This window comes from Pseudophryne corroboree, chromosome 4, assembly GCF_028390025.1.
Source record: "Pseudophryne corroboree isolate aPseCor3 chromosome 4, aPseCor3.hap2, whole genome shotgun sequence".
NCBI classification, from domain to species: Eukaryota; Metazoa; Chordata; class Amphibia; order Anura; family Myobatrachidae; genus Pseudophryne; species Pseudophryne corroboree.
Window position 1 is genome coordinate 746,374,051 of NC_086447.1, and position 22,465 is coordinate 746,396,515.

Consider the following 22,465-nt stretch of genomic DNA (forward strand, 5'->3'; position numbering starts at 1 on the left):
AAGTCCTCCCAGGCTTCTGCCAATTCCACCGCATGACGTTGGGGCTCCTATGAGGGAGTCCGCACCGGTGGGGGCACGTCTCAAACTCTTCAGTCAGTTCTGGTTTCGTTCGTACCTGGATCCTTGGGACTTACAGATAATATCCCAAGAGTACAAACTGGTGTTTCAAGACGTTCCCCCTCGCCGATTTTTCAAATCGGCCTTACCAGCTTCTCTTACAGACAGGAAAGTGATATACGACGCAATACAAAAGTTGTATCAAAATCAGGTCATTGTAATGGTTCCCTCATCACAACAGGGAGAAGGTTTTTATTCAAGCCTGTTCGTGGTTCCGAAGCCAGGCGGCTCGGTCAGACCAATCCTAAACCTGAAATCCCTCAATTTCTACCTAAGAAGATTCAAATTCAAGATGGAGTCTCTCCGTGCAGTGATCTCCAGTCTGGAGGAAGGGGATTTTATGGTATCAGTGGACATAAAGGAAGCCTACCTACATGTTCCCATTTATCCTCCGCATCAGGCTTACCTGAGGTTTGCAATTCAGTTTTGTCATTACCAATTTCAGACGTTGCCGTTCGGTCTGTCCACGGCTCCGAGGATTTTCACCAAAGTGATGGCGGAAATGATGGTTCTCCTTCGCAAACGAGGAGTAACAGTTATCCCGTACTTGGACAATCTCCTAATAAAGGCGAGATCCAGAGACCAGTTGGTGCAAAACATTGCACTATCCCTGACAGTTCTTCAAAAACATGGTTGGCTACTAAACTTGCCAAAATCGCAGTTGATTCTGACGACGTTGTTGTCGTTTTTGGGAATCATTCTGGACACAGACCTACAGAGGGTTTTTCTTCCAGTAAAAAAGGCTCTGGAACTTCAGAGTCTGGTCAAACAAATTCTGAAACCAGCAAGAGTGTCAATCCATCAATGCACTCGTTTACTGGGGAAGATGGTTGTGGCCTACGAGGCCATTCAGTTTGGCAGATTCCATGTCAGAGTTTTTCAGTGGGACCTGTTGGACAAGTGGTCCGGATCCCACCTGTACATGCACCGAAGGATAATCCTGGCTCCCAAGACCAGCATCTCACTCCTGTGGTGGCTACACAGCTCTCACCTCCTAGAGGGGCGCAGTTTCAGGGTCCAGGACTGGATCCTGGTAACCACGGATGCAAGTCTCCGAGGCTGGGGTGCAGTCACACGGGGAAAACTTCCAAGGAAGATGGTCAAGCCAAGAAACTTGTCTCCACATAAATGTTCTGGAGTTAAGGGCTATTTACAATGGCCTTCTACAAGCGGAACATCTTCGCAATCTGCCCGTACTGATCCAGTCGGACAATGTAACAGCAGTAGCATACATAAACCGCCAGGGCGGGACAAAAAGCAGAGCGGCAATGGCAGAAGCCACAAAGGTTATCCGCTGGGCGGAAAAATATACAAGCGCTCTGTCAGCAATATTCATTCCGGGAGTGGACAACTGGGAAGCAGACTTCCTCAGCAGACACGATCTTCATCCGGGAGAGTGGGCCCATCAAGAGGTCTTCACAGAGGTGACAAGTCAGTGGGGAATTCCTCAAATAGACATGATGGTATTTCGTCTCAACAAGAATATCCAGAGATATTGTTCCAGGTCGAGGGACCCTCAAGCAATAGCAGTGGATACACTGATGTCACCATGGGTGTTTCAGTCGGTATACGTATTCCCTTCACTTCCTCTCATTCCAAAGATTCTAAAGATCATAAGAAGAACAAAGGTTCAAGCAATCCTCATTGTCCCAGACTGGCCGAGGAGGGCTTGGTATCCAGATCTTCAGGAATTACTCATAGGAGATCCCTGGCCCCTTCCTCTACGCGAGGACCTGTTGCAGCAGGGGCCGTGCGTGTATCAAGACTTACCGTGGCTATGTTTGACGGCATGGCGGTTGAACGCCAAATCCTAGCCCAAATGGGTATTCCCAGTGAAGTCATTCCCACACTTATTCAGGCCAGGAAGGGAGTAATGTCTAAACATTACCACCGTATTTGGAGAAAATATGTTTCTTGGTGTGAATCCAAGAAGGCTCCTCCGGAGGAATTTCAACTAGGACGTTTTCTCCATTTTCTTCAAACAGGTGTTGATGTGGGCCTAAAGTTGGGCTCAATTAAGGTACAGAGTTCAGCCTTATCGATTTTCTTTCAGAAACCATTGGCCTCCCTTCCAGAGGTTCAGACTTTTGTGAAAGGCGTGTTGCACATCCAACCTCCATTTGTGCCTCCAGTGGCACCATGGGATCTGAATGTGGTGTTGCGATTCCTCCAATCACACTGGTTTGAACCTTTACAGGAGGTGGAGTTGAAGTTCCTCACTTGGAAAGTGGTCATCCTATTGGCCTTGGCATCTGCAAGGCGGGTGTCTGAATTGGCGGCCTTGTCTCACAAGAGCCCTTATTTGATCTTTCATGAAGATAGAGCTGAATTGAGGACACATCAGCAATTTCTACCGAAGGTGGTTTCCTCTTTTCACATGAACCAACCAATTGTGGTACCTGTGGCTACTGACACCTTCGCTGAATGTGGTCAGAGCTTTGAAGATTTATGTCGCCAGAATAACTCAGATTAGGAAAACAGAGGCTTTGTTTGTCCTATATACTCCCAACAAGATTGGGTGTCCTGCTTCCAAGCAGACCATTGCACGCTGGATCTGTTGTCCGATTCAACGTGCTCATTCCACGGCAGGATTGCCGTTGCAGAAATCGGTGAAGGCTCATTCTACTGGAATGGTGGGCTCGTCCCGGGCGGCTGCCCGAGGGGTGTCGACGTTACAGCTTTGCCAAGCAGCTACTTGGTCGGGGTCAAACACTTTTGCTAAGTTTTACAAGTTTGATACCTTGGCCGATGATGACCTCAAGTTTGGTCAAACGGTGCTGCAGATTCATCCGCACTCTCCCGCCCATTCTAGAGCTTTGGTATAACCCCATGGTTCTAATGGTGACCCCAGCATCCTCTAGGACGTATGAGAAAATAGGATTTTAATACCTACCGGTAAATCCTTTTCTCTTAGTCCGTAGAGGATGCTGGGCGCCCGTCCCGGTGCGTACTGTATCTGCAGTTATTATTTGTTGTTACACACATATTGTGTTACGTTTATAGTCAGCCTGTTGCTGAAATTGTTCATGCCGTTGGCTTGTGTTCTGTTGAATGCCACGTTGTGCGGCATGCTTGAGGTGTGAGGTGGTATGAATCTAACCCTAGTTTAACAATAAATACTTTCCTCAAAATGGGCACAGTTCCTATAACTGGAGTCTGGAGGAGGGGCATAGAGGGAGGAGCCAGTTCACACCCTTTCAAAGTCTTAAAGTGCCCATGTCTCCTACGGATCCCGTCTATACCCCATGGTTCTAATGGTGACCCCAGCATCCTCTACGGACTAAGAGAAAAGGATTAACCGGTAGGTATTAAAATCCTATTATTTCATAACAATAAATTCTCTGCAGTATCAACCTTGTCTATATGTTTGTCTTTATTACACCGTATTGCCACACTGGCCCTCATAAACATACAACAAGCAGCAGTGTGTATTTAGTTTGATATCTGTCTAATAATATATGTATCTCTCACAGTGCACTGTGTATATCTAATTAGTGGTGTCCGCTTGTGCAGTCATATACTAATGTAGTTAAAGCTTTTTTGATATGTGGTCCCGAGAGGGTTCGAATGAAGTAATATGTGCCTAGACAGCCTGGCCTCAATACTGACACGCTGTATCAATGGATTTGGAGAGAACATGCTGAGATAGCACCAATGTATAATGATTGACAGCTGCACATGAGCTGTACAGGAATCAGCCTATACCCTAATGAGCAGGGAGCACTGAGACTATGCAACTATGTGTCACTAATAATACCCCTTTTCCACCTGAGTACCGGGTCCGATCCGGGATGTTTAACCCGGCTACAACCCGTGTCGGCCCCGCCGTTTCCACTGCACTTCGACACAGGTTATTCCTGGGTCAGTTCTGTTTCCACTTAACCCGGGTAAGCTCTGTAAAAGTATATTGATGTCACTCATTACTCGGTTCTGAAACACGGGTAATAATAACCGTTTCCACTGCACAAGTACCCGGGTCCTTACCATGTTACAGTGTTTAACCCAGGTAGCTACCCGGGTAGGATTGCAGGGTCACTCAATCCGTGTTGAGCCGTTTCCACTTACTAAAAACCCGTATTGATGCGCGCCCCCGTGCAAAAACACGGGTAAATTTAGCTAGTGGAAAAGGAGTATATATGTAACAATATGTCCTTGAGGGTGAAAACTATTTGTATTTAAATACTGGTCATATAAATCAAGCAATAGTAATAGCTGGAGCTAACAAACCCAGAAGGACTTCTCTCCAAAAATTGTACATCTGAAACACTGTGTGCCTAATTAATATGAAATTATAACACATACACACATTTTGTTACCGGCCATATGAACTAAGCAGCATTATTAGTTTGAGTAAATAAACATAGAAGGACCTCCTTTATAAAAATGTTAAATATATCTAAAATAATGTGTGTTCAATCAATGTGAAATCATATCATTAACATGCTGGACTAACACCTGGGATGGTAACAGTGTCTAGTTACCAATATCTGTGCATAGAATATACACAGCTATAGGTATAAAAAGGTGTCTGATATTGGGCACATTTGTATATCCCTGATTATATCCATCACATTGATTGAAGTGGGAGAAACACTGGGAAGCTGGAGAGTAAAGTCCATCTAAGGGTGTGTACACAAGGTGAGATTCGGGCTATGCCAGATTCTCACTATGCGACAGGGGCCAGGTCGGCACATAGTCAGTATCGCAAGCACATAATGAGTGCGCTTGCGATACTGGCTATGTGCGATTTTAGCTAAGTGTCAATTTTGACTATCTCTGCTATAGAGATAGTCAAAATTGACTTGCCTGCACAGTCTATCTTTTCTTTCGATGTCGACCGCGCGGGACCGCGCATCGGCATCGAATCGGGATCGCAAGGTGACTGTCACCTTGCGATCTGCACTAACTTTTCTTCCGATTTTGACTATATAGTCAGAATCGGAAGAAAAAATCTCACCGTGTGTACACACCCTTACAGTCCAATATATTGGTGACAGATTGCGACACACAGGCTTTTATATGAGACCGTGATTAGCGATATTATATATACTGACTCACCATCTTCTTAGGAAGCATTGACTTAATATGAGCCCAGTATAATCTGTGATAGATATACTGTAAGCCTAAAACCCTAGAAAATTGTAGGAGTGGTTTACACTGAAAACATTATATTGATAGGTCTGACAAACCTTATGGGGACACGGATTTAATATGCGTAATGCTGTACACTCACTGTAGGAACCTCATATAGGATAACAATACCAGCATTTTCCCCCACCCACTCAAATGTTATAGAGTGACAGCTATATTAAAGAAGGAGGTAGTGTAGGATCACTTCCTACTTCCTATTATACTATTCTGTCTATTTATGATAACTAATTAGATATACACAGTGCACTGTGAGAGATACATATATTATTAGACAGATATCAAACTAAATATACACTGCTGCTTGTTGTATGTTTATTGAGGGCCAGTGTGGCAATATGGCGTAATAAAGACAAACATATAGACAAGGTAGATACTGCAGAGAATTTATTGTTATGAAATATATACAGGCATGTATACAGTACCAAGTGTACCATTATTTCTGCACTTAGCGGACACCCTGCATGCGGGGAGTCATATTTTAAACACTTTTCCTAACTTTTCACTTCTTTGTATCTTTTATCCTATATTTCGCAAGTTTTTATATACCATATGAATGAAGAGTTATGTTTTATAGGTAACACTGTGCACCACTATAAGCCAAATTTCTCTTTCTCTCTCTGTATATCTAATACCCCTTTCACACAGCCCACAATTTCCCGGGTTATTGCACATGAACGCGCACAAACCCGGGAAATTTCTCAGTGTTAAAGGGTACAGGGTCAAAATCCCGAGATTCCTGCCCTGGCATTTCAACCCTGCAATGCGCCCCGGCTCCTGTTCACTTTCTACGTAGCAGGCGGCGCTTGGAGATCATGTGATCTCTTGCGCCGCCGCGCCACCGCTGACGTCAGCAACCCGGCAATATGCCGGGCTACTGACTGCGGTATGCAAGGGGTCTTATCCGGGAATGTCCATGTCATTGACCATATTTTGCCTAGGCAGCACCCCCCTACACAGAATATTTATATTTATGCATTATCTGAAATTTGAGGAGGCTTTTTTCTGCAAAATTAGACGACTAGTGCGACCTTTCTCTTGTGCAACTACAGTATTCCGTAACCATGAAATGCAACCTCCATTTTACCAATATCTGGAACGTGTCTTCTTTTTTTTTTCATAAGAAATACCTATGTTAAAATTAGTTTGCCAAATTGAATTGTAAACTGTTCTCTCGGACACATACAGTATTGTTTTTTTTGGATAATATATTGGAACAAGCAGCTTTTTTTCAAGACCGTTATACAGAAAAATATTGGTAAAACAAGGTAAAAGTGCACTGTTTTCAAATTTGCTCTTACAAAGCTAGTATAAGCACGTTAACTAATCAAATCATTTTTAATACTTTAATTTGGCAGTATGCTAGGGCTATAAATAAATGCATAAATAAACATTCGTATTGTTCACCTACCCCTCACTGACCTTTCCGGAATGGGGCAAGTTATTAAAATCTATTATGTAGGCGGCAGCACAGCATCAATAAATAAATAAATCCATATTGTAACATTTAACTAAATTATAATTCCATTTGTGTTTTTTTGTTGTTGTTTTTTTTGCACAGAAGTTTAGTTTAACATCCATAGGACTTCTGGAGCTTCCTTGGGCTGGCTTACAGTATGCATTACCTGCCTAGAGGTAATAATTGTATAAAAGTGTTATAAGTTGTGCTGAGTTTGTAAATGTATATGCTACCAGCCAATAAGCTCCTAACTGTCAAGTTACAGGCTGGGGGGTAGATGTATTAACCTGGGGAAGGCATAAGGAAGTGATAAACCAGTGATAAAGCAGTGTTAAGTGCAAGGTGATAATGCACCAGCCAATCAGCTCCTAACTGTTAATTTACATATGAGAGGTGATTGGCTGGTGTGTTTATCACCTTGCATTTATCACTGGTTTATCACTTCCTTATGCCTTCTCCAGGTTAATACATCTGCCCTTGGGTTTGAAAAATGACAGTTGGGAGCTGACTGGCTGGTGGGTTATCACCTTTCACTTATCACTTCTTTAACACCTCTCCAGGCTTAAATACATCTGCCCCCCCAATGTTAGTATTGTCATTGATCAGCATTAAGATAGACACAGGCACTTACTAACATTGTATATTTGCCAATGTCTGGAATTAAGGAGCTTATTTATCAACAAGTGTTAAAACTCGATGCATATGATAAATGTTGCTCCAATCCATCAGCTCCTAACTGTCATGTGTTTGAAAAATGACAGTTGGGAACTGATTGGCTGGAGAACTATTTATCATATGCAACAAGTTTTATCATTCACAGCGAGTTTTATCACTCGTTGATAAATAGGCCCCTAAATGTGTTAATTTTTTGGCATCAAATTATTTAGTGCATGTGATTGGGCTTATTTTGCGCATACAGTACAGTGAATTGGCCCTCTTCTCATACAACAGAGTCCATGACAAATCATTTCTGTCATCTGTTGTTTGTAATAAGTCTACTAGTATGTGATGTGTCTACTAGTATAATTGTATATTATTTTTATTTTTACTCAATTTGATATAATTCTTATTTTGCAGAAAAATCTTACCTTTGATTGAGTTTTCATATTTGGGCATTCTGGAGTATAACTGGATTCTTTGCAAGAGCTGAGAACGGCTTGAACGTCTAGTAAATATTTCATGCCAGCCACCACCTAGTGCAAATCAATGAAACCATGTAAGCTGTGAATTAAATGGTCAATATACAAAATATGAACAAAAAGAAAGACTTCTAAAGAAAGATACTGCATTATCGGGGCATCATTAACAGTGAGATGTAAATCCAGCTAATTTGCACACTGGGCACATTACTTGTATGTTGTAATGGATGTAGTTTGTTTTGTTTGTTGTTTTGGGGTGGGTGGGCAGCTTTATGTAATCAACTCAGTTTAATGGTGAACTTGAACATACCCAACTTTATATCACATTTAAATTTGCCATCCCTGCAGTTCAGGTTGGTATTGCAAAGCTACTAAATTGGATTTTGCTATCCTTTTAATACTGTAAGCCACTGTATAGGAAAAAAAAATCTTCCTATGGAATCAGTACAAGATACCGCCAGACGGGATCCAGGCGGTCTAAATACTAACACCGGGATCCCGACCGGCACAATCCCGAAAGGGGGGCGTGCGTAATGCACCCACTTGCGGGCTCGCCTTTTGTTGAAGCACAAGCATCAATCACAGACATTACAAATGGTGGGTACAGTGTAACATTTGTAACATTTTGACATAAGTATATTAAGCTCAGAGACAATATTGTTACTGTTACAAGCTGATCAGAAGGATGGTGAGAAAAAAAAAAGCAGAACAACGAAAAACAAAATCTACTTGAGAGAGGGGGAAAAAAAAATCAGATACCCAATATATTGGCATAGCCTGATGCTCAGCTTCACCACTACTATTTCTAAATTTTCCAGACCAAACAAACTGGGAAGCAGCTGCCGGTCAGCAGTCTACGTCCCTGAAAAACAAAAAGGAACTTAACCCAAAGCAAAACATGAAATTAGGAAGTAGGGGAGAAGGTGTGGGTGTAGGTGTGTGTGTGTGTGTGTGTGTGTGTGTGTGTGTGTGTGTGTGTGTGTGTGTGTGTGTGTGTGTGTGTGTGCGCGCGCGCGGGGGGAGGGGGAGAAACTAAACCAGCCTACGTGAACTGTATTAGCTCGGAAGTAAACAGGAATGGAAGGGAAAGGGACAGGGAGGGTGAACTACTAGAAGACTAGCCACACTAATCTAGAAGACAAGTGTAAATGATTAGTTTGAAGGAAATATATTATTGATCATAAAGCAGTATGTGTGACTCACAAAACCTAGTGGATGCTCAAATGACTATAACAAAGATAGTTTGTATATGAAAGAATAACACCGTAATCAAGACACTAATGTATTGCAGAGAAATACGAGCAAACGTATCAATTGCATAACAGTGTCCAGAGGTAGTCATATCCAGAAGAACATAGGTATTTATATAAAGTAGCATAGTGTTCATGTTACAGAACCCACAAGGCCCTAGTATAGTAATAAGACATATAACGTAACACAGAACTGAGGCAGGAATATAGAAATCTGATATAAGTAAACAATGTGGTAAGTATGAAAAAAAAATACGGTGTGAACCGTGTCACTAACAATCCTAGATGTCTAGTGTAATCCAAATAAAGTAACTGCTGATGACGGTCGAGAGTCACGTCTTAGGTATCAAGTATCATGGTCTATATCATATAAATGTGTCCGACTTTGGTAAAACAAAAGAGCAGAGAAAAATTAAGTGATCAATCATGTAACTGCCCCTGAGAGATCCTGAAGGAGAGGTAGAACATACACAACGAGGGGGTTGGGTGGGAGATAAGGAAAACAATGACTGTGTTCCGTAAACTGGGGTACCTAACCAAAAGCTACAGGGAACAGAATGATACTTGCAGATGGCAATCAGTAATCTCGGCAGGAGATCAACATCATGGGCTGATGAGGAATTTGTAACGTGCACTGGGAAAGCATCTAGCTCACTGTGTAAACCCTGTGCTGCAAAAGGGAAAGTAGCAGGACTGACCTGCAATACAGAAGCAGCCAGGTGGCTGGAGGGTGTCATTGAGAAACTAACACTAGCCTCTCCAAAGGGGGGTATGGGCACGATGGGAGCTGACAAAGAACTAGGATCAGACATGGCTGGCTCAGTATTCTCAAAATTGTTCTTTAGTTGGGCTAGAGCGGCTGGAGAAGGGGCTTGGGTGTGTACAGAAACAGGATCTGTATCAAAAAGGGACAGTAGGCGGTTAAACCTGGTATGGCATTAAAATCTTCGAAAGCTCTGCTGTCAAATAAGCGGCCATATCTGTGGCAATGGGTTTTAAAGTAAGAGCTTCCACAGTCGTCATAGCATGGAGAGTAAGGGGTGAGTACAAACACTCTTCTGATGAGTAGGTCTCGTGGACAGTCATGGCAGGAGAGTCAAAGCAGCTTGTGTGAAAAAAACAAAACACAAAATAAAACGAATTTCAATAAACCCCAGTGGATCTTAGCTGAATAGCAAGGTTATAAACAACCAGGGGCTGCCAAACACTATATTGTACAAAATGCTCCCTAGGTGATAGTATTAGACTATAATTGAGTGATTAGTGTCAGTATATAACAAATGGAATCAATAGAATCAGAAGCACATTAAGTAATATACAGCAATCTTAGGCATAGAGATAATGCAGTACTGGAGGACACTAAACTGTAAATTCCCCAACCACAAAACTAATATTGCAATCCGATGTTGCAAACAGAAAGGGGGGCAACACTCCGAGCAGTGGCGTAACTACTGCCCTCGCGGTGGCTTGGGGGCGAGGGGCTGCGGGGGCGCCGCCACTGATTTAGAGCAGATTGACATGCAGACGAGCGTCCGCATGTCAATCTGCTGTCTCCTCTCCCTTAAGGAGGGACACGGAGGGCACTGCGCGCCGCGCGCGCCTCTCCCGTGTCCATCCTACGTCTCCGTCTGGTCTAATAATGGAAGTGCCGTTCGTGAGCTCTGATTGGCTCACGAACTCATTTATTAGACCAGACGGAGATGCAGGAGGGACATGAGAGAGGCGCGCGCTGTGCCCTCCTTGTCCCTTCTTCACAGCAGCGGGGGGAAACGGACACTGAGGGGGCATATATGGCACTGGGGGGGCACTGAGGGGGCATGTATGGCACGGAGGCTGCACTGAGGGGGCATTTATGGCACGGAGGCTGCACTGAGGGGGGCATTTATGGCACTGAGGGGGTATATATGGGACTGGGGGGGGCACTGTGGGGGCATATATGGCACTGAGGGGGCATATATGGCACTGGGGGGGTACTGAGGGGGCATATATGTCACTGCATGTGTACCTGGCACATGGGGAGGGGGGGCTATATTTGGCACTGGGGGCACGTGAACACCTGGCAGTGTGGGGGAACATCTGGCACTGGGGGCATATGTGGCACTGGGGGGGACTATATTTGGCACTGGGGGCACGTGAGTACCTGGCACCGTGGGGGAATATCTGGCACTGGGGACATATGTGGCACTGGGAGCACAGCTCTAGCAACAAGCACTACCCCCTAGCAACGAGCATGAAACCCAGTGCATGAAACCCCTGGCAACAAACATGACACCAAGTGCATGAAACACCTGGCAACGAGCATGACACCCTGAGCATGAAACCCCTGGCACCGTGCATGGAACCAAGAGCATGAAACCCCTGGCAATGAGCAGGTAATTTAAAAGTAATTAGAAGCCTTACTGTAGGACTTAATGTGTAATGGGCATTACGGTGTGTGGCATAATGTATAACGGACATTGCGGTGTGTGTCATAATATGTCACAGGCATTACAGTGTGTGGCATACTATATCACGAGCATTGTGGTATGTGGTATAATGTCTCAGGGGCATTGCAGTGTGGCATAATATATAACGGGCATTGCGGTATGTGTCACAGGCATTACGGTGTGTGGCAAACTATATCACGGGCATTGTGGTATGTGGTATAATGTCTCAGGGGCATTGCGGTATATGTGTCACAGGTATTATGGTGTATGGTATACTATATCACGGGCATTGTGATATGTGGTATAATGTCTCAGGGTCATTGCAGTGTGTGGCATAATGTATCACGGACATTGCGGTATGTGTCATAATGTGTCAGGCATTACGGTGTGTTGTATACTATATCACGGGCATTGTGGTATGTGGTATAATGTCTCAGGGTCATTGCAGTGTGGCATAATGTATAACAGGCATTGCGGTATGTGTCAGGCATTACTGTGTGTTGTATACTATATCACGGGCATTGTGGTATGTGGAATAATGTCTCATGGTCATTGCAGTGTGTGGCATAATGTGTCACAGGCACACAGCTGTACACCAGGGGGAAGGGCTGATACTAGCATTAGCGTATAGTCACAGGCACACAGCTGTACACCAGGGGAAGGGGTGATACTAGCATTCATGTATAGTCACAGGCACACAGCTGTACACCAGGGGAAGGGCTGATACTAGCATTAGCGTATAGTCACAGGCACACAGCTGTACACCAGGGGAAGCGCTGGGGGGATCTCTGCTCATCACCTCCGCTCCCCGTCGCCGCTCAGCGCTGCCCTGTATTGGCCATGCTACTCGGTCTCCAAGCGCTGCCGCACAGCTCTTACGGCAGCACTGAGGACCCAAGTGCACACACGAACAGGGGGAACCGCATTCTACTACACCGCCGGCGGGGAGCAATATTTATTCTCCCCAGACCTCCGGCTCGTGCGACCCCCTTCCCGCCATAGCCGCACGCTATCTCCTAGCCGCCGCCAATCAATACCTGTCTATCCCCACGCTCGCGGGCAGCCTTGTATCCCCTGCTCGTGGACCTGCTTTTCCCGCCCTGCAGGGTATTACTCCAGCAGCGCGCGGACCATATAGGGACCCCATCTGCAGCTCTTTGCTACACTGCAGGCTATTGCTGGACACACCAGATCTATACTATTACCGCATGACAGAATATAATGTCAAACCTACACACTATATCACTTTGACTACATATACATTTAATAAAGTACAGATATTTATCCCCTCAAAATCCATCTATATACATATATATACTTATAATTTATAATATATATTATTATATTACACACATATATTTATTATAAAATTTCCCCTAACACAATATATGTATATATGACCCAAACATTTATTATACTATCAATAAATATATTCATTTAATGTTAAACTATCGGTAGTAAATAGTAGTGATGAGCGGGTTCGGATCCTCGGGATCCGAACCCGCCCGAACTTCACATTTTTTTACACGGGTCCGAGCGACTCGGATCCTCCCGCCTTGCTCGGTTAACCCGAGCGCGCCCGAACGTCATCATCCCGCTGTCGGATTCTCGCGAGATTCGGATTCTATGTAATGAGCCGCGCGTCGCCGCCATTTTCACACGTGCATTGAGATTGATAGGGAGAGGACGTGGCTGGCGTCCTCTCCGTTATATTAGAAAAGAAAATAGTAAACTGACTCAGTGACTTAGTTATAATTGTGGGGAGGATTGGGGACAGGGAGCAGCTGTTAGGGACTCGGAGTACAGTGCAGTGAGTTTAATCCTTTGTTTCTCTGCCTGAAAAAAACGCTCCACCATATCTGTGCTCAGTGTGCTGCACTGCTGCATGATATATCTGTGCTGAGTGCACTGCTCTGCTCACACTGCCTAATTGTGGGGACTGGGGAGCAGTTATAGCAGGAGTACAGTACACAGTTTTGCTGACAGTGACCACCAGTCCAGTACACGTTTGTCTGCCTGAAAATCACTCCTGTGGTGGGTTTTTTTTTCTTCATACTAGTTTAGCAGTCTGCTGACAGTGTCCACCAGGTCCATTATATACAGTATATATTATATATATATAAGCAGTACGGTAGGCCACGGCTGTACCTACCTCTGTGTCATCAGTGCACTCGTCGTCCATAAGTAATATAATACTATACTATCCATCCATCTACATTGTATACCTGTGGTGTTTTTTTTTTTTTCTTCATACTAGTTTAGCAGTCTGCTGACAGTGTCCACCAGGTCCGTTATATACAGTATATTATATATATAAGCAGTACGGTAGGCCACGGCTGTACCTACCTCTGTGTCGTCAGTGCACTCGTCGTCCATAAGTAATATAATACTATACTATCCATCCATCTACATTGTATACCTGTGGTGTTTTTTTTTTTCTTCATACTAGTTTAGCTGTCTGCTGACAGTGTCCACCAGGTCCGTTATATACAGTATATTATATTATATATATAAGCAGTACGGTAGGCCACGGCTGTACCTACCTCTGTGTCGTCAGTGCACTCGTCGTCCATAAGTAATATATAATACTATACTATCCACCCATCTACATTGTATACCTGTGGTGTGTTTTTTTTCTTCATACTAGTTTAGCAGTCTGCTGACAGTGTCCACCAGTTCCGTTATACAGTATATTATATATATAAGCACTGCAGTACGGTAGGCCATGGCTGTACCTACCTCTGTGTCGTCAGTGCACTCGTCGTCCATAAGTAATATATAATACTATACTATCCATCAATCTACATTGTATACCTGTGGTGGTTTTTTTTTTTTTCTTCATACTAGTTTAGCATTCTGCTGACAGTGTCCACCAGGTCCGTTATATACAGTATATTAAATATATATATAAGCAGTACGGTAGGCCACGGCTGTACCTACCTCTGTGTCGTCAGTGCACTCGTCGTCCATAAGTAATATATAATACTATACTATCCATCCATCTACATTGTATACTTGTGGTGTTTTTTTTTTTTTCTTCATACTAGTTTAGCAGTCTGCTGACAGTGTCCACCAGGTCCGTTATATACAGTATATTATATATATATAAGCAGTACGGTAGGCCACGGCTGTACCTACCTCTGTGTCGTCAGTGCACTCGTCGTCCATAAGTAATATATAATACTATACAATCCATCCATCTACATTGTATACCTGTGGTGGCTTTTAGTTGTGCGCATTAAAATATGGAGAACAAAAATGTGGAGGTTAAAAAAATAGGGAAAGATCAAGATCCACTTCCACCTCGTGCTGAAGCTGCTGCCACTAGTCATGGCCGAGACTATGAAATGCCATCAACGTCGTCTGCCAAGGCCGATGCCCAATGTCATAGTACAGAGCATGTAAAATCCAAAACACAAAAGATCAGTAAAAAAATGACCCAAAAATCAAAATTAAAAGCGTCTGAGGAGAAGCGTAAACTTGCCAATATGCCATTTACGACACGGAGTGGCAAGGAACGGCTGAGGCCCTGGCCTATGTTCATGGCTAGTGGTTCAGCTTCACATGAGGATGGAAGCACTCATCCTCTCGCTAGAAAAAAGAAAAGACTTAAGCTGGCAAAAGCACAGCAAAGAACTGTGCGCTCTTCAAAATCCCAAATCCCAAAGGAGAGTCCAATTGTGTCGGTTGCGATGCCTGACCTTCCCAACACTGGACGGGAAGAGCTTGCGCCTTCCACCATTTGCACGCCCCCTACAAGTGTTGAAAGGAGCACCCGCAGTCCAGTTCCTGATAGTGAAATTGAAGATGTCAGTGTTGAAGTACACCAGGATGAGGATATGGGTGTTGCTGGCGCTGGGGAGGAAATTGACAAGGAGGATTCTGATGGTGAGGTGGTTTGTTTAAGTCAGGCACCCGGGGAGACACCTGTTGTCCATGGTAGGAATATGGCCATTGACATGCCTGGTGAAAATACCAAAAAAATCAGCTCTTCAGTGTGGAAGTATTTCAACAGAAATGCGGACAACTGGTGTCAAGCCGTGTGTTGCCTTTGTCAAGCTGTAATAAGTAGGGGTAAGGACGTTAACCACCTCGGAACATCCTCCCTTATACGTCACCTGCAGCGCATTCATAATAAGTCAGTGACAAGTTCAAAAACTTTGGGCGACAGCGGAAGCAGTCCACTGACCTGTAAATACCTTTCTCTTGTAACCAAGCTCGCGCAAACCACACCACCAACTCCCTCAGTGTCAATTTCCTCCTTACCCAGGAAAGCCAATAGTCCTGCAGGCCATGTCACTGGCAATTCTGACGAGTCCTCTCCTGCCTGGGATTCCTCCGATGCATCCTTGAGTGTAACGCCTACTTCTGCTGGCACTGCTGTTGTTGCTACTGGGAGTCGATCGGCATCCCAGAGGGGAAGTCGGAAGACCACTTGTACTACTTCCAGTAAGCAATTGACTGTCCAACAGTCCTTTGCGAGGAAGATGAAATATCACAGCAGTCATCCTGTTGCAAAGCGGATAAGTGAGGCCTTGTCAACTACGTTGGTGTTAGACGTGCGGCCAGTATCCGCCGTTAGTTCACAGGGAACTAGACCATCTAGGTTCCACTTCTCTAGGCAGGCGATACCGAGAATGTACACGGACGTCAGAAAAAGACTCACCAGTGTCCTAAAAAATGCAGTTGTACCCAATGTCCACTTAACCACGGACATGTGGACAAGTGGAGCAGGGCAGACTCAGGACTACATGACTGTGACAGCCCACTGGGTAGATATATTGCCTCCCGCTGCAAGAACAGCAGCGGCGGCACCAGTAGCAGGATCTCGCAAACGCCAACTCGGTCCTAGGCAGGCTACGCTTTGTATCACCGCTTTCCAGAATACGCACACAGCTGAAAACCTCTTACGGCAACTGAGGAAGATCATTGCAGAATGGCTTACCCCAATTGGACTCTCCTGGGGATTTGTGGCATCGGACAACGCCAGCAATATTGTGCGTGCATTACATCTGGGCAAATTCCAGCACGTCCCATGTTTTGCACATACCTTGAATTTGGTGGTGCAGAATTATTTAAAAACGACAGGGGCGTGCAAGAGATGCTGTCGGTGGCCAGAAGAATTGCGGGCCACTTTCGGCATACAGGCACCACGTACAGAAGACTGGAGCACCACCAAAAACACCTGAACCTGCCCTGCCATCATCTGAAGCAAGAGGTGGTAACGAGGTGGAATTCAACCCTCTATATGCTTCAGAGGATGGAGGAGCAGCAAAAGGCCATTCAAGCCTATACATCTGCCCACGATATAGGCAAAGGAGGTGGAATGCACCTGTCTCAAGCGCAGTGGAGAATGATTTCAACGTTGTGCAAGGTTCTGCAACCCTTTGAACTTGCCACACGTGAAGTCAGTTCAGACACTGCCAGCCTGAGTCAGGTCATTCCCCTCATCAGGCTTTTGCAGAAGAAGCTGGAGGCATTGAAGGAGGAGCTAAAACAGAGCGATTCCGCTAGGCATGTGGGACTTGTGGATGGAGCCCTTCATTCGCTTAACCAGGATTCACGTGTGGTCAATCTGTTGAAATCAGAGCACTACATTTTGGCCACCGTGCTCGATCCTAGATTTAAAACCTACGTTGGATCTCTCTTTTCGGCAGACACAAGTCTGCAGAGGCTCAAAGGACTGCTGGTGAGAAAATTGTCAAGTCAAGCGGAACGCGTCCCGTCAACATCTCCTCCTTCACATTCTCCCGCAACTGGGGGTGCGAGGAAAAGGCTACGAATTCCGAGCCCACCCGCTGGCGGTGAAGCAGGGCAGTCTGGAGCGACTGCTGATGCTGACATCTGGTCCGGAATGAAGGACCTGCCAACGATTACTGACATGTCGTCTACTGTCACTGCATATGATTCTCTCACCATTGAAAGAATGGTGGAGGATTATATGAGTGACCGCATCCAAGTAGGCACGTCAGACAGTCCGTACGTATACTGGCAGGAAAAAGAGGCAATTTGGAGGCCCTTGCAGAAACTGGCTTTATTCTACCTAAGTTGACCTCCCTCCAGTGTGTACTCCGAAAGAGTGTTTAGTGCCGCCGCTCACCTTGTCAGCAATCGGCGTACGAGGTTACTTCCAGAAAATGTGGAGAAGATGATGTTCATTAAAATGAATTATAATCAATTCCTCCATGGAGACATTCACCAGCAGCAATTGCCTCCAGAAAGTACACGGGGATCTGAGATGGTGGATTCCAGTGGGGACGAATTAATAATCTGTGAGGAGGGGGATGTACACAGTGAAAGGGGTGATGAATCGGAGGATGATGATGAGGTGGACATCTTGCCTCCGTAGAGCCAGTTTGTGCAAGGAGAGATTGATTGCTTCTTTTTTGGTGGGGGCCCAAACCAACCAGTCATTTCAGTCACAGTCGTGTGGCAGACCCTGTCGCTGAAATGATTGGTTCGTTAAAGTGTGCATGTCCTGTTTTTACAACATAAGGGTGGGTGGGAGGGCCCAAGGACAATTCCATCTTGCACCTCTTTTTTCTTTCATTTTTCTTTGCGTCATGGGCTGTTTTTGGAGTATTTTTTGGAAGGGACATCCTGCGTGAGATGGGCCAGGTGTTTGTGTCGGCCACTAGGGTCGCTTAGCTTACTCACACAGCTACCTCATTGCGCCTCTTTTTTCTTTGCGTCATGTGCTGTTTTTGGAGTATTTTTTGGAAGGGCCATCCTGCGTGACACTGCAGTGCCACTCCTAGATGGGCCAGGTGTTTGTGTCGGCCACTAGGGTCGCTTAGCTTACTCACACAGCTACCTCATTGCGCCTCTTTTTTCTTTGCGTCATGTGCTGTTTTTGGAGTATTTTTTGGAAGGGCCATCCTGCGTGACACTGCAGTGCCACTCCTAGATGGGCCAGGTGTTTGTGTCGTCCACTAGGGTCGCTTAGCTTACTCACACAGCTACCTCATTGCGCCTCTTTTTTTCTTTGCGTCATGTGCTGTTTGGGTAGTATTTTTTGGAAGGGCCATCCTGCGTGACACTGCAGTGCCACTCCTAGATGGGCCAGGTGTTTGTGTCGGCCACTAGGGTCGCTTAGCTTACTCACACAGCTACCTCATTGCGCCTCTTTTTTTCTTTGCGTCATGTGCTGTTTTTGGAGTATTTTTTGGAAGGGCCATCCTGCGTGACACTGCAGTGCCACTCCTAGATGGGCCAGGTGTTTGTGTCGGCCACTAGGGTCGCTTAGCTTACTCACACAGCTACCTCATTGCGCCTCTTTTTTTCTTTGCGTCATGTGCTGTTTGGGGTGTATTTTTTGGAAGGGCCATCCTGCGTGACACTGCAGTGCCACTCCTAGATGGGCCAGGTGTTTGTGTCGGCCACTTGTGTCGCTTAGCTTAGCCATCCAGCGACCTTGGTGCAAATTTTAGGACTAAAAATAATATTGTGAGGTGTGAGGTGTTCAGAATAGACTGGAAATGAGTGTAAATTATGATTATTGAGGTTAATAATACTATGGGATCAAAATGACCCCCTTATTCTATGATTTAAGCTGTTTTTTAGGGTTTTTTGAAAAAAACACCCGAATCCAAAACACAACCGAATCCGACAAAAAAAATTAGGTGAGGTTTTGCCAAAACGCGTTCGAACCCAAAACACGGCCGCGGAACCGAACCCAAAACCAAAACACAAAACCTGAAAAATTTCCGGTGCACATCACTAGTAAATAGTATTCAGGTTACACTCTCCCCCTGGTGATCTGAATATTTATCCATCTCAATTAATCAGATCACCAAATATCCTCTCCTTTTCTATACCCGAAATAAGGCCAAGCAAGTACTACTGTATATTCGGATTAATGATTTGAGGTAGGTATGCAGGTTTACCTAATTCTGGATATGTTAATATTAATGGAGGTTTCCATTCCCTGGATGGCCTATAATTATGCACTATATCCTCATCAGTCTCGGAGATCCTACTTTCCAGGCAAGAATCCCTAGCTATGTTAACATCAGTATCACCTATACTACCTTCTGCTGTGAATTCTTTCTCAGATTCTAACCCACCATCCTCATTATTAATATTGACTGACATATTACAATCATTTTCGGGGATACTCTCATTAAACCCATTGGGCGTGGTACAATCGGAAAACCCGGGAACAGAGCTATCAGGATCTTTATTATAACAGAAATATCCTGGGCCACATTCCCTGTTCTCAGTATCTTCATTAGGACCTTCTGAGATTTCTGGGGATTGGCATTGTCCTTGAGAAGATCTTAACATACTACCATTTCTCCAATTAGATCTTAAATGTGACTCATCTTCAACTTCTTCATGGAAACGAAGATTTTGTGCTATAGGCAAAAGATGCTGGCGGTGGTATGTAAGAATGGGTCCCTCCCCCGACTCTGACCTTAGTTTATAAACTGGTATGTTGTGTAATTGGTCTATTACCACATATGGATTAGACCTCAATCGATAAGATAATTTTTGTCGTCTGGGACGTCCTAGTTGCTGTATTAGCACTCGATCCCCTATTCTCAATACATTTTCTTTTACTTGCAGATCATATCTAATCTTATTTTTAGCCCTGGCCTTTCTGGAAGCTTCCTGCGCTAATTTATGTGCATCTCTAAGTTCTTGTCGTAATTTAATTATATATTGGGAATGCGTTTGTCCATTTGCATCCCGGGAGGGAAGACCTAATGAAACATCTATGGGCAGTCGGGCTTTCTGCCCAAACATCAATTCATATGGGGAGTACCCAGTGGATTCGTTCTTGGTGCAGTTATAGGCATGAACCAAATGACATATTTTCCTATTCCATTGTGTTCTGCCCCTTGGATCCAGTGTACCCATCATATTGAGCAATGTACGATTAAAACGTTCCGGCTGTGGGTTACCCTGCGGATGATAAGGAGTAGTTCTAGATTTTTTAATCCCACAGCACATACAAAGTTCATGAATAAGTTTCCCTTCAAAATCACGCCCCTGGTCGGAGTGCAATCTAGCTGGTAAGCCATAGTGGACAAAGAACCTTTCCCATAGAGTTTTAGCTACAGTAATGGCCTTCTGGTCAGGGGTAACATAAGCCTGAGCGTAACGGGTGAAGTGATCCGTTACTACAAGAATGTTACATTCTTTCCCCGGTGATGTTTCTAATGATAAATAATCAATACATACTATATCCATCGGGCCATTGCTATTTAGAGTCATAAGAGGAGAAGACTTGGTGGGAAGAGACTTCCTCAAAACACAACTGCCACAGGTTTTACAGTAATTCTCAATATCCTTTTCCATAAATGGCCAGTAAAAACGGTCAGTTATCAATACTGCTGTTCTATCCACCCCGAGATGACCATGCTGATCATGTAAAGACTTTAAAATAGTTGCCCTATAGCAGTGTGGAACAACCAATTGAAACTTCATCTTTCCATTTGACTTAACCAATTTACGGTATAGTATACCATTTTTCACAACCAATTGCTTTACATGTCTCAGCAACAACTTGGATGCAGGCGTCATAGAGCTTAAATCACAGTCAGCACAATTAGACTCAAGTCAGAGTATAACAACAGAAATATCGGAATCACTCCGTTGATCCATGCAAATTTTTTCATGACCTATGCGGGGTAAGTCTCCTAACTCTAATTGGCTTAACCAACAGTAAGCCAGGGGTAATGCCTTGTCAGAGGCTCCAGGGGCACTGATGCATTCCCCAAGTTCTGCCCCTACTCACTGTATGTTAAAACACAATCCCTTAAGGGTGGTTGCAGGAACTTCAATCCAATCTGACCTATCTGATTCCCTCTCAATTCTTGTTAATCTAGATAAAGCATCAGCATCTATATTATTGATGACTGGGCGATATTTAATTTTAAAATCATAGATAGACAGTGCAGATAACCACCTGTGCCCGGTGGCATCTAATTTAGCAGTGGTCAACACATATGTCAGGGGGTTATTATCAGTGAACACCTCAAAGCTTGCCCCATATAAGTACTCATGAAATCTATCAGATACAGCCCATTTGAGAGCAAGGAATTCCAGTTTGTGTACAGGATATCTCTTTTCACTATTGGACAGTCCTCGACTGATATAAGATATAGGTTGTAATTTTCCTTCATGAGGTTGGTACAACACTGCTCCTAGACCATCAAATGACGCATCCACATGTATCACATAGGGCATTGTGGGATCAGCATATGCCAAAACAGGGGCATTAGTAAGACTCCATTTTAATTTGAGAAAGTCCTCTACACACTTACTTGTCCATCTATCCCCAATTTCCTCAGACGGTTTAAAATAGCCCTCTTTTTTACATGATTTGGCCAATGAGGTTTTGCCAATAGGTGGATACCCCCTAGTCAATTCAGTAAGTGGGCGACATATTGCCGAATAATAGGGCACAAAACGGCGGTAATACCCACAAAACCCCAGGAAAGATCTTAACTCCTTCAGCCTTGTGGGTCTAGGCCACCTGTTCACAGCCTCCACTTTAGTGGGGTCAGTGGAAATTCCATGTCTGCTCACCACATGTCCCAAATAAGTAACAGAGGGCTGACAAGAGCTTACATTTATCTATAGAAAGCTTTAGTCCTTTTTTTAGTAACCTGTCAAGTACTTTATGCAAACGATGCTTATGTTCCTGCAAAGAGGACCCAAATACAATGATATCATCAAGGTAGACTAATACCTCACGGTAGTTCATATCACCCACCGTTTGTTCCATTGTCCGCTGGAAGGTAGCCGGTGCACCCTTAATACCTTGAGGCATCTTCAAGAATTCAAAGAAGCCTAACGGGCAGATAAATGCAGTTTTCTCTCTGTCATGTGGGCTCATAGGTATTTGGTAATACCCACTCCGTAGATCTAGCACGGTGAACCACTGACTCCCCTGCAGACAGTCCAATGCCTCCTCTA

General features: G+C 44.5%; 1 protein-coding gene across 1 annotated transcript in view; it reads right to left on the minus strand.

Annotated features, from left to right (window-relative positions):
* Window positions 1–22,465, minus strand: part of LOC134911742 (cystatin-C-like) — a 37,413-nt gene that overhangs the window by 1,857 nt on the left and 13,091 nt on the right. The window contains exon 2 of the mRNA XM_063919796.1: window positions 7,813–7,917. Coding sequence (XP_063775866.1) covers window positions 7,813–7,917 — 105 coding nt within the window. The remainder of the gene's footprint in view (window positions 1–7,812; window positions 7,918–22,465) is intronic.